The following is a 13999-nucleotide window of genomic DNA, read 5'->3' on the forward strand; positions in this document are numbered from 1 at the left end:
GATCCGGACCCGAATGCAGTCCTGTCCGGACCCAATCTCATTCCTGATTAACTGGATACGGACCCAATTGCCATCCCATCCGGACCCAGAATAAATTGTTAAAAATATTTCTTAATTTAAACCGGATCATTTATTTCAGCGCTATTGAAAAAAACACTCCGTCATGTCGCCGCCACCCCCCCCCGGCTCAACAACATACGTACACCACCACCCCGCTCAACAACATACGTTCGCCACCCCCCCCTCCCGTCCACCCGGAGCTATCTGCCAAATTTGGCCCGCGGAACAATATAGTTGATTACCCCTAGATCTTCCTGACGATGTGCTGTGTGACCGATACCGGCTGCGTAGGGGGGAGATCATGGCTCTCCTTGAACTTGTGCAGGAGAAGCTGGCTAGAGGATCGAGGAGAAATTTTGCCCTTAGCCCCACGGTGCAGTTACTGGCAGCCCTCCGATTTTATGCCACAGATGGGTTTCTGCAGACTGTTGGTGATGCACACGGACTAATCAAAGCTGCAGTATCTAAATGTGTGCAAGCTGTTACCAAAGCATTGCTTTGCCATGCAGCAGCATACATCAAATTTCCAACAACTAGGGATGCATTACATGGAGCTAAAATTGGTTTTCATGCAATTGTAAACATTCCTGGAGTTGTTGGTGCAGTAGACGGCACTCTGACCCCCATACACACTCCCAGCCTCTTGAGCCCAATCTACATCTGCCGTAAGGGCTTCTCTGCTTTGAATATACAAGTAATACACAACCACCAAGGCCTCTTTACGGACATTGTGGCAAAGTGGCCTGGGAGTATATGACTCCTTCATCTGGGCCAATTCTGGAGTGTGTCAGATGGCTAAGGATGGTGCATTTGATGGTGGACATTTACTAGCCGACAGTGGGTATCCACTCCGAAGCTACATACTCACTCCTTTATCAAATCCCCAGACTGAGGCTGAGGAGAGATACAACATGGCACACAGCAGAACACGATGTGTGATCAAGAGAACTTTAGGCATGTGGAAAATGTGTTTTCGGTGCCTCCACAAGTCATCCGGTGGGCTTTGGTTTTCTCCAGAACGCAGCTGTGCTGTAATTGTTGTATGTGCTATGCTGCACAACATTGCAGTGTAAGGTGGCATACATGTACAAGAAGATGAGGAGGAGGATGATGGAGAGAAATGTTCTGGTGGAGTTACCAGGAGAAAGGAGAGAAGGACTTTACCAGGCTGACCTGGACAACCGAAGGCAAATTATAAGAAATGTTTTTGCCTAGATACACCAAAAAATTAAATACTTTGGATAAGTGATCTGTGGGTGATAGATTTTTGTTATAAACATACACTCAGAGGCATTTGTTGTGGTTCAAGTTTTATTTTCAATAAACACCATGTGCAAAATAAAAAATAAAAATTCATTAAATAAAAAGGTCTTCCATTTTCCATAAAACTCCTACCCAGTGTTGGTAGTAGTACTGGGATCTGGAAGGAAAATGTATTATTGTCAGTGCCACAAAATGGGAATTATTTCATATATGTTAGTGAAAATTCAGTAAAGTATATTCACATTTACTATTGTTACTTGGTTAAGTATCTCACCTTGTTCAGAGGGCAATATAATTGGAACAGATATTGAGGGCCTGCTCGTCTGGTACTCCGCTACTGCCAGCTGCTTTGCCATGATGTCTAGTTTGGCCTTCTTCAGTTCCAGAAGCTCCTGATGATGCCTCTCCCTCTGCTGCTCTTCGTGTTGCTTCTCCTTTTGGAGGAGCTTTACCCGTTTGAGCTTCAGCCTTTCTCTCTCCAGTGCAACAAGCTCCACGCTGCACCCACAGGTATTTTGAGGAGTCGTTGTTGCAAGTGGATATCCCTCTCTGGCCTGAGCACAGGAAGGCCCTGGAGATGCCTCAGGACTGCTGCTACATGAAGGTCCTGGGTATGAAGGTTCAGGTGGGGTAGAGGGAATCTCACCCAGACATACATCAATACCCCCTGGTATCCCTTCAGTGGCTGTGGGGCCCAGTATCCCCAGTGCCTTTTCCTCCTCAACTGTAAGAGCACTTGTGGACATTTGACCCCCACCAGTCTTAGCCCTCTCCTTTCTCAGTTCTGCCCCCTTTTTTTTGGCTTGACTAGAGAAGTCATGCCACTTTTTTTCTGATCTCCTCACCCGATCTTTTTATGCCACTACAGGCACTGATCTTTGCAATATCTTCCCATTTCATTTTTTTTTCAGAATTTGAGGAACTTCCTCGCGCTTTAGAAAATAAAACGCCTTTGTTTTTTTTCTACCTCGTCCACCATTTGGCTCCGTCGACAGAAAATTACCTTTCCTCTGTTTGCTAGGAAATGATACTTTTGCGTCGTAATAATGAAAACATGTATGTAAATCGGTGGTTCGGTTTTCGACTAGCGGAGCATTTCAAGTGCAGATGCAGAGGCGGAGTCAACTAAGAACTACTTAGAATTTGTTCGTGAATTTGGATACTACGAAGGCTTTTGGGAAACACTCGTAAATTTGGCGTTTATGCTGGCGTGTGTCAATTGTTGACGGGGGGGGGGGGGGGGTCAAACCCTAGACGTCAGATTGGCTACCATGTATGTCAATCAAAATACAACAGTCAGTGCAGATGGACGATAGCCTGTCATTCATCCACTACTTTTTAATGTCGTGCGATCCACCCACACTTCCTTCGCGATCGACCGGTATATCGCGATCGACGTATTGGGCACCCCTGCTGTAAACAGACACGTGGGCAGTTCCCCGCGCATGCGCACACGTGCTCCTGTTTGTGCCGGCGTATTTGAAGTAGTGATGGGATTTTCGGCTCTATTTTGAGATGCGGCTCTAATGGCTCTTCTTACTGTGGAGAGCCGGCTCTTTTCGGCTCCCAAACGGCTCCCCATATATATTTTTAACATTATTAATTAATTAATAGCTTAAACCTAATTTTATAACATTTTGTTTCATTATTGACATTGTTAAGTAAAAATGCTGCATAACAATGCTTTATAAATAAAAGTTTTATTATAACCAATTATTAAATTATCACAAAATAGAACGCAATACAGCTTGGTCAATTGCCTGCCGTTTCCACAAAAAAAGTGGAGACTTTTTTTTTTTCAGTGTTTTCCCACCACATTATTAACTGAAAGCTGCGTGTGATTGGTCAGATGTGTGGAGCACACGCTTGACATGCGGGCAGTGGAGAAGTTCTTTGCAGTGTTGTCTGAAACGATATGGGTGGTAGTATAAAGAAACACCCCTAAAAAACAAGGAAAAACTGGATTTTTACCTGACGAAAATTAATGTTGCATTGTGCTCCAGGTTTGAAAAGTGCTAAAGTAGGCTAAAGTACTTGAAAATGTAACTGTATTTTGTTTCACAACAAATAGATTTCTGACTGAATCGATGTGATAAAAAAGCGAATTATTTCGAATAATTTCGAGTACATGTATAAATATTTAAGTTTAAGGTGCTGGGAAATATTGAAAATGGCAAGTGACGTACAAGTGCTTGAATTCCACCTTGTAAAGGTGTATGAACCCGACATACATAACTTTGTTCATTGCGCTGAAGATGTGCACGACCTCGCTTCGCACGGGGGTCCTCACGCAGGGGCGGAGCCACCGCGATTGCGTCATTTTCGGCGCACGGACCCTCGCGCTGGTCGCGACGCGCCAATTAAGCCTGGTTTTATACTTCCGCGAGCGACCGTAGCGCGCGACTCCGCCCACCTCGCGCGACCCTGCGCGAGCGGTGTAGGCGTTTATACTTTCGCGAACGTCGCGAGCGTCGCTGCAGTGTTCTCCGAAACGATAGGTGGCGATAGGTGGCAGTGGAGAATAAAAAACCCCTGCAAAACCGGTGAAAGAACGTTTTACCTGACCAGAGACCGTATATATACACCAGGCATCAAACATAAATATGACTTTGCAATGTTGTCCGAAACTATATGTGGTAGTATAAAGAAACACCCCTCAAAAAAAAGGGGAATGAACATTTACCTGACGCATTTTAATGTTGCTTTGTGTTTCAGGTTTGAAAAGTGCTGGAATTTAGGCTAAAGTACATTAAAATGTTGAAATTAGGTTAACAAATACGAGCCTCTTGTAATTCCAGGACGAAACATGAGAGAACGTGAAGACGTTAAGATTGGGCGTTTTGAAAATAAACAACCATTAAATAATGTGATAAAAAAGCGAATTATTTCGATTCATTTCGAGTATATGTATAAATATTTAACTTAATTAAGTTTAACGTGCTGGGAAATATTGAAATGGACCTTTAAAGTGACGTACAAGTGCTTTAATTCCACCTTGTTTAGGTGTATGAACCCGGCAAACATGACTTTGTCCATCGCGCTGAAGCGCGGCGGCGCGCGCGAAGTTACAAAATTCGAGAGGTGCACGACCTCGCGCCGCGACAGCGCGCGAGGCCCTCGCGCACGGGCGGAGCCACCGCGATTACGTCATTTTCGCCGCGCGTCGAGTATAAACCAGGCTTTATGCTCTACCACTGGCAGAAACAGAGCAATACGCGCAAGGAGAGGGAGAGACAGCGAGGCACCGAAGGACAAATAAAAACGATGTTGGAAAAAAACTGGCACTGTGGCACTTGCAGAGCACAAGCGCAATACTGAAGGAAAAAGCGGCTCCCAAATAGGATCCTAAAACGGCTCCCATTGTGGAGCCGGTTCCAATCGTTCACTTCAAAGAGCCGGCTCTTAGAGCCGGATCGTTCGCGAACGACACATCACTAATTTGAAGGCTTTCCCACATTAATTAACCAACAGCAGCAACAGTTTCTCTAACCACCTTCAAAGTTACGAAGCTATGTGGAAGAAATGTACCTATATATGGACATACATGTTTAAAATGTCAAAGAAAAACGCCTAAACTCAAGACATAAATGACCTCATTATCTACCCGGATAAAAACTATCTACCCGGATAAAAACTTATCTACTCCGAATCCTGTTTCAGTCCCCATCCGACATTTTTCATCCGGCCATGACTCCGTCTTTTCATTACAGTACCTTTAAAAAACTTCTAATAAATATTAACCCGTATTACAATATATTTAAAAGCCTGTGGCGCCTGCAAAATGAACTATCCGTCAAAAAGGTGAACGCAGAGAAATAAAAACCCGAAATAATCCTGGAGACAAACGGCGAGTTTGTGTTGAGATCAGCCCAGGTGTCCTTAACTGCACTGACCTGGACAGACCCAATCAGAACAAATCTGGGTTTGGGGGGCTCGGATAGCGAACTAGCCCTGGTAAAAATAATAATCAGGTGAGGGTCGATTGATTCATGAGCAACGGTCTCAGAGGACATCAGAGAAAATGTACAGGTAAATATGCACCTTAAACTTGAACCTCTTAGATCTTCTGTGGGTTTACAGTAGTGGGAGCAGTGTTCATCTAAGACCATGATGAACCAGTGTTGGTCTTTATAACTTTAAACGTTGTGTGTCCAGTACCACACTAGTGGAGTTGATGAGGGTGCGTATTTAATATTTGTGTATTTAATGTATTCTTTGGTAAGGATAATCCTAACCCTACATTTTAAATGTCTTGTTTATTTATTTATTAAAGTGACATTGAAGATGACATCCTTGAAGATGACTCGCTGATAGCTCAGAATGTGAGTGCCTACATTCATAAAATGTGTTTATTAAATTCATATATAAATATGTGTAGTTATATCTATCTATCTAGAAAGATAGATAAATGTTTATTAGTTATACAAAAAATTGGAGTGTAGTACACAAGATTTTCAGAGAAACGTGTTTAGGACAGTGGTCATTCACATCAGCCATGAAAAGTCGCTTCTGAATTTGTAGGAAAAGGAACCAACTGCTTCTCTGCAAATATTGTGTATTTCACTGCAATAATTCAATATGTCTAACCTCATTGTACTGTAGATACTCACCTTGAATCTGCTATACCATATATAAATACACACACACACACACACTGCATTTCTATATTTCATTTCTTCAGCTAGCTTGTTCATAGTTGGATATTTCGAAAAATCAAGCAGTTTGATTGCATATTTTTGGTACGTAACAGACAGGTAGCGTAGACCTGCATCACAAGGGCAGATCTGGTAGGCTAAGTAATAGCGACTATCCGTGTTCCAATGGTAGGTCTAAGGTGAAGGTGTTGCATAGTGTCTCAGGACAGGTGACAGGTACTTTCTTGGCGGGATGGGTCCTCTCTCCAGTAACGGCATATCATGTCTTCCAGCAGAGATGCAGTGTGTGCTGTAGACAAGAGGAGCTGACAATACTAAAACCAGCTCCGACTCTGACAGGGCTTCAAATCTAGCATGGCTTAATGTCAGGAGACTGCAGGGCATTCTCCTGGCTTGCAGAAGTGTTCTGTGATTGAAATTGCACATTCATATTGTGACAGCACTTAGTTAAATGTAGTAGTGGGCTTTACAAGAACTCAAAATGAATCACTAGCTTATTGGGAATACTGCGTTCACAGTGCCAGATCTCGATTACAGGATTTACACGATTAATCAAATACAACATTGATACACCCCCATCCCTACCTTACAGGTGTTGTAGGATCATTTAAAAGGCACCACTAGCATGTTATTTATATTGGATGGCCAGGATGTAATCCTCAGTCCTGCTGTGTTCATCTTACTAAGCTTGTAACGTTCCTTAACTTAATATGTAAGTGGTGCTCACACAAGCAGGAATTATCTAAGAACATTGTATTTTGGAACAGGAGTGAAAGTGTTTGCCGTTTTCCGCAGGACACCGGGGATGATGAACTGAACGATGACCTTTTGCGTAGCGATGAGGAGGAGTTTACTGCCGGGTGAGGTGAACTTTTCTTCTCTGGGCCCCCTGGTCATGCGTATAGGAAAGCTGTAAACTGAAAGACACCTCAGGCTGTTCAAGCACCACTGTCACAACACAACCTGTATGTAGGAGCTTTGTTCTAAACCCATTTTGTGTCCTTCCGGCAACTCTGGCAAAATCACAACGGCGCTGTGGTGAGGATCACGCGTGCCTAGTTTGGATGAAGCCATTTGCGGGACGTTGTGAGACCACCGCTTGACTTTTGATGTCGGCCGTTCGTTGCCGTTGCGTTGTTTGTGCTCAGTGTCATAAATTACATAATCTGTGTGTTTTTCTTCTCGCTGTCTCCTGCAGTGGTCACAAGGGCAATATCTCGTGCGGCGCTGGTGAACGTTCACGAATGTGCGGCCTCGTGCCTACGGAGACGACTCTCGCTCCAGGTGAGCACGTGCTTGCACACGGAGGCACGTGGTCACGTGTTGAAGATGACGAGGATGAGGGTGGTGGTCCACATCGCCCTACGACGCCAAGACCTTGCGCAGGAGATGAGACGTCACCTGAGGAACCAGATCCTGGTGAAGTATTAGACATCCAAATCGATGAGGATGAATTTCAAGTGAGTCCTCTCTCCATCTGAGATAACACTGTTTTTGGGGGTTTTTTTGGGGTGTGAGGTGTGTGTGTATGTGTGTGTGAGCACGCATGAGTGTATTGGAATCAGTTCCCATGGGGACAGCCAGCTCAGGAAGTGAAGGAGAGGAGAAATTAGATCCATTATCGCTCCCTGGCAGTTTATTTGTCTGAGCCCTGACAGAGTTAGCGCTGACAGCTTGTGTGGTGAGTGTGTGTGTCGTCGTCGTCCCCCCCCCCCCCCCCCCCCACGGCTGCACGTTTGAGCTCTGACCTTGAGGCACACATCCCAGTGGAGAGCGGAGCTCTTTGTGTGGAGCTCCAGAGTCCCCCTCCGCTTATTCGGCCCGGATAAAACCCGTTTGGGGCCCCGGCCACATCTGATAACCCCCCGCTCAGGTGAAAAGATTATTGACCTCCTTTTAAAAGATATTCTGCGGGTCTTAAGGATGGTGCCAGTAATTGATGCTCTTCTGCGATTGTTTTTCTGTCTGGTTGATACACTGGAGTGAGAGAGATTATCCCTCGGACCTGCGAGATAAGACACGGTGAGGTGGGGGGGGGGTGGAGGTACTAAAGACGTTAGTACCCTCCATTTCTGACCCCGACGTTCTCTTCCCCAGTTCCAGATGAGTACACGTGCGAGGATTAACCCCGCAGATTCTGTTGTGCCATTTGGCTCTTGTTGCAAGAGAACGAGAACATGCCTAGCATGACGTATTGGGTGGATTGGATTATTGCATCTGTTGCATCAAGATGTCAAATGTCACCCCCGTCAGATACAGACTCTGACGATCTCGTCTTCGCTGGCGCTAGTGGCTTTTGAGAATGTCTGCTTCAGGAAATTTCTACTCGCTGTTGTGATACAAGAATTATTTTCCCCCAGTTCTGTACCACTGTTTTCTGGTTATATTTAACACTTTACATGTGCTTCTCATTAACTAGACAGTGTCCAAGCGTTTTACATAAACTGCTATTAGACATTGTCTTGTACCTGGGGGAGGGGAAACAAAAGCATCAGTATATGCGTAGTATGTAACAGATGTGTGCTGTGATTCGTTAAAGGCTAATAAATATGCTATGGCATATTTAGATAAATCTCTTTGCTGGGGTCTGGTGCCCACGTATGTTTGGCAGTTATCAGGATGCCTACAGCACGCCTGGCCAAGCCATCATTCAGCTAGCTAAAACGGTCCTGGTGTAACATCTCTCTATTAATTATCATCATCTGTTGCCCGTGATGGAGCTCTCTATTTAAGAGCCAGGACATGGCTGTCCAGCGCTAGAGCCGCTAACGCACAAGCACCCGCCACAGATGGCGTCTGATCCACACTCCGATTTACACGCTGGCAGTGATTTGGGCTCTGTGCCGAGCCTGTTAGCGCCCATCTGGCTCCGGGAAAGGGAGGAAGGGAGAGCAAGAGAGAGAAAGAGAGAGGGAGAGAGAGAAAGAGGGAGGGAGGGATAGAGCAAGAGAGAGAGGGAGAGGGAGGGAGGGAGGGAGGGAGAGAGAGAGAGAGAGAGAGAGAGAGGGGAAGGAAGGAGGGAGGGAGGGAGGGAGAGAGAGAGAGAGAGAGAGAGAGAGAGAGAGGGGAAGGAAGGAGGGAGGGAGGGAGGGAGAGAGAGAGAGAGAGAGAGAGAGGGGAAGGAAGGAGGGAGGGAGGGAGGTAGGTTTGAGTGGTGGGTTTCTGGGCACTCTCTGGGGCCTTTGGACCTCTGCCGGAAGTCTGATCACTCTGTCTGATCACTCTGTCTGATCACTCTGTTTGATCACTCTCATAAGTGCTTAACAATTATGGTTCTTTGAAATTCCTTTGAAGATTGAGTGTGTTGTACTTTGTTTTTGTCATTTATTATTCCAATAGCGACATAATTTTCAGGCTTTATGGATTAATACTGGCTGATCTTTTTAAAGCTGACGTTATTGAAACAGTCACACAAGCTTGGCCTTCCCTTTTCTCAATAATGTGCCCAATGTCAGTAAAAGAACCGTGCTTTTGATTGGGCGCCATTTCCTAATGACAAGGTACTGATTGGTTGAGTGAATCCGTCTTTTATCTTTCCTCATGTCTGATAGGAGCAGCCTGGCGGGAGGCGGGATGAGTTCTCGACCCAGGAGGACTGGATTGAAGAGCACCTCAGACCAGGTGAGAAGGTGCTAGAATACTCTCACCAGGTGAGGACGGAGTACCATCAGAGCTCAGGAGGTTCCCCACACAGTACAGCACAGCTACAAAAAAAAAACAGCGAAACAAATACAAAAAAAAAAAGAGAACAGCGCTAAATTGACATTTCAGTTTAAGTTACAAATGTAATTTCCCTTTTGTCAGAAGTCGTGACCTTATGTGACAGCTCATTTATACAGCGAGAGTGTGCTCCGTGGCCGTGGACTGGAGACGTCACCTGAAAGCATCCCGTAACGCCTGGGGGCTGAAATTAATAGTGACACCTAGTGTGAAGGAGAATAATTGCTGATTCACAGCCTATTGAGAAAAAGAGTGGGCGTTTAAAATGAATAATTCCATACTGTAGGTTTGATATATATATTACAGTAGAATCCTTTTTTATGATAGAAGCACACAGTACATCCATTTTTAGGTTGAAGTGTGTGTTAATGGGAGGAGGTACGATGTTCGACAGTCCCCGCCTCAAACGAGGTAGCTAAGATTTGTACGTGGCTGATTGGTGTCGGGCTTTGGAGACCGTGCCGCCTGTCTGAAGGGTTGGACCGAGATTTAAACGCGCAAAGCAGATCACGCGCAACAGCTACTAGGGCGAATTGAAATATTCACGCGTCCAGAGCAGATGTTGGCGTCCGAAAGACTGACCCAGTCAACCACACTGACTTCTTGCCCCGAAAGTGTGAGTGAGTGTTCGAACGGGTGTGTGCGGTTGTGTTCTTGTGTGCTTTTTTGATTGACAGGGCTCGGGGACGAGGCCACGCCCACACTGCTCAGCTCTTTAAATAAGCCCCCACAACCTTGGAGAGGGAGGGAGGATTTGTACGCTGGGATGCAGGTACCCGAAAAAGCCAGTTTATAATGACAACATGACTTCAGCCATCGCCACGTAATACTCCATGTGCTGCCCAAAAAGGCATTAGTATTGTCATCAGGTTTCTGTGGTAAATGTGATTACACTAGTCCCAGCGTACACTGCTTCACACTGACTCTGGAAATGGAGATCGTACGGTTGAACTCAGACCAAAAGTTGTCAGCTGTCTGTGTCCCCATCTCTTGGTAAAAAGCTTTATGTGTTCCAGAGAGCACAATGCAGTGAAGTATTTCATACCTTCTTTACGGCCACTCCACATTCTGATGTTTAAAAGTGGGACCTGGTTCATGCTGAATACTCTTCCCTCCTCTTCTAGAAGATTCTTTCTCCTCTCCAGGTAGCCGTAGGATCACGGAGAGAACGCTTGCTCTGTGGCCTCCAGGTCCTTGTGTGCGTTATCCATGTAGATGTTGGGATTACGCTGAAGAGCTTTGGCTCTTTTCCACTCAGTCACATGAAGTCAGCTCTGTGTTTGGTCTGGGATGATGTATGTTGCTCTCCACCCACAAGCAGATGGTTCCTGATGTGCTGTGTTTCTTTGACTTCCAGCAGGAGTTAAATCAAGTAAACGTGCGCAAATCGACATATTACAAATTAGCATGAAAGCAGCACACTGTGTGTGTGTGTGTGTGTGTGTGTGTGTGTGTGTGTGTGTGTGTGTGTGTGCGCACGTGTGTGTTCGCATGTCCATGTAAGAGGATGAAATGAAGCAAGGAGGCAGTTGAGCAATCACATTTACACACACCTCACACACACACACACACCTCACACACACACACCTCACACACACACACCTCACACACACACACACACCTCACACACACACCTCACACACACACACACCTCACACACACACACCTCACACACACACACCTCACACACACATACACACCTCACACACATACACACCTCACACACACCCCACCTCACACACACCCACCTCACACACACACACCTCACACACACACCCACCTCACACACAAACACACCTCACACACACACACCTCACACACACACACACACACATACCTCACACACACACACACACCTCACACACACACACACCTCACACACACACACACACACCTCACACACACACACACACCTCACACACCTTATATACACACCTCACACACACACACACCTCACACACACACACCTCACACACACCACACCTCACACAGCCACCTCACACACCTTATATACACACCTCACACACCCACCTCACACAGCCACCTTACACACCTCACACACCCACACCTCACACACCCACCTCACACACACCTCACACACCCACCTCACACACACCTCACACACCTTATATACACACACCTCACACACCCACCTCACACACACCTCACACACCTCACACACCCACCTCACACACACCTCACACACCTTATATACACACCTCACACACACACCTCACACACCTTATATACACACCTCACACACCCACCTCACACACACCTCACACACACACACCTCACACAGCCACCTCACACACCTCACACACCCACCTCACACACACCTCACACACCTTATATACACACACCTCACACACCCACCTCACACACACCTCACACACCTTATATACACACACCTCACACACCCACCTCACACACACCTCACACCACCCACCTCACACACCTTATATACACACCTCACACACCCACCTCACACAACACCTCACACACCTTATATACACACACCCACCTTATATATACACACCTCACACACACACCTCACACACCTTATATACACACACACACCTCACACAACTTATATACACACACCCCACCTTATATACACACCTCACACACACACACCTTATATACACACACACCCTCACACCCACTTTATTTTGGCAGTGAGGTGATGATGATTCTGTAGGCTTCAATCTGGAGTCTCATTATGAAACACACTCATGTCCTGTGACACACACACCTCTGAGCTCTTACACCTGTGGGGCCGCAGAGCTAGTGATTGCCTCGAGAAGAGCGGGGAAACACTAGTCCAGCGCTGACTGTGTCCCATATTCAGAAGCACTCAGGAGTGAGTCCTATCATACACGTGTCCTTGTCCACTCGTCCTCTGTGGCCCCCGCCCCCTTTCTCTAATTCACATAGCTTTATTGGCATGAATTGTAATTAACAACTGTTGCCAAAGCGATTAACAGAATTCCTAATAGTGATAAAACTAGAAGAAAGGCAAAGAAATAAAATCCTTCCCCTCTCTGTCTCTCTTTCTCCCGCTGACACTCTCTCTCTCTCTCTCTCTCTCTCTCTCTCTCTCTCTCCCTGTCTCTGCCTCATGAATTCATAGCTAATCTGTGGCCACAGACCTGATGTGCGTAGACAGGCGGGGGGGAGGTTCCTGCCCCTCCTCCCAGAGCCATCACTGCCATCGCATTTACTCAGCCGCACCCCAACACTACTGATCTTGGACAAGCTCCCCTCTATTTATACAGCCGTATTCATTAAGATCTAAAAGGCAGAACTGATTCTGGGTCAGCGTTTTTCTAACCCTGTGATATGCTAGTACTCTGTAAAGGTCTTAGGAACACAATCAATTATAAGGTTTTTATCAGGGAAGTAAATTAAAATAAATAAATGTTCATTTACATTGAAAAAAAGTTGTTTAACATTCACTACAAAAAGCTGTTAATCCAGGTAAATATTAATAAAGACGTGAATGTTTATTTGAATTTCGGTGGAAAGTACAGGTAGAAGACTCCCAGCGAATAAGGACATAGAAGACGGTTAAGACCGACGTGCGCCCACCACCTACAGAGCCCCGTGCCCAACAGAACAGACACTACGCACTATCACTTTGGTTCCGTCCTTCGTGGCTTAGAATGCAGGGATTAAAAAAAACAACAAAGTACAAAAGCCAAAACGTGGCCCACGTCCAACAAAGAAGTGTGGATTTTTTCCACATGGCCAGTTTTCCCGTTTTAAAGCGAATAAAGCTACCTGACAAGCCTTAAACCCAATTTTCTTGCGGGCCTTAACGCATTTGCGCAGTGCCGTAGGGATCTAACTCACTGTAGTGGGCTGAGCCGATGTCGTTTTCTTCAGCCACGTCCGGGCTGCAGGTTCCTGGGTCCACGCTGGGCCCCCGGCCCCCTGGCCCCTGGAGGAAGGCGGTGGCAGACCCAGACCGACGCCCGGGTGCACTCGGGCCAAACCCTCCTCTCCCCATCTCTGTCTCCTCGGCTAGGGTCCAGAAGAACCTCCCTGCAGCGAGGTTTCTCCCGGCTCTACAGAAGTGCGCTAATTACCAGGTTCTGATGCTACTGCATCTCTAAAATATGATTTGATAATAAATCGGGAGGCGTTTGATAGTGAATCCTCTTTGATTTCCTTAGTGCTGTTTGAGGTTTTCCTGCAGACTCAAATGTTCTGTTTTGATAGCGAGCGTTATTAACCTCAGCAGGGTGGACACTGAAGGATCCTCTTACAATATTAATTAGCGTGTACTAAACTATTAT

The 13999-nt window shown here is 46.0% G+C and overlaps 1 protein-coding gene across 1 annotated transcript; it reads left to right on the top strand.

Moving 5' to 3' along the window:
- Positions 1-5127: 5127 nt before the first annotated feature.
- Positions 5128-9872, top strand: rbm33b (RNA binding motif protein 33b). Its single transcript, XM_076982221.1, has 6 exons — positions 5128-5352; positions 5597-5645; positions 6774-6838; positions 7177-7438; positions 9530-9671; positions 9805-9872. Exons 1-6 carry the CDS (start codon positions 5345-5347, stop codon positions 9870-9872), a joined length of 594 nt encoding a protein of 197 aa, XP_076838336.1. The 5' UTR covers positions 5128-5344.
- The last annotated feature ends 4127 nt before the right edge of the window (positions 9873-13999 follow it).

This window comes from Brachyhypopomus gauderio, chromosome 19 (assembly GCF_052324685.1).
Source record: "Brachyhypopomus gauderio isolate BG-103 chromosome 19, BGAUD_0.2, whole genome shotgun sequence".
Classification (NCBI taxonomy): domain Eukaryota; kingdom Metazoa; phylum Chordata; class Actinopteri; order Gymnotiformes; family Hypopomidae; genus Brachyhypopomus; species Brachyhypopomus gauderio.

Bases quoted from the DNA above. Each gene is read 5' to 3' on its own strand.
- rbm33b (XM_076982221.1), top strand. The intron at 7,439-9,529 runs GTGAGTCCTCTC...CATGTCTGATAG, and splicing joins TCGATGAGGATGAATTTCAA to GAGCAGCCTGGCGGGAGGCG. The intron at 9,672-9,804 runs GTACAGCACAGC...CTTATGTGACAG, and splicing joins CTCAGGAGGTTCCCCACACA to CTCATTTATACAGCGAGAGT.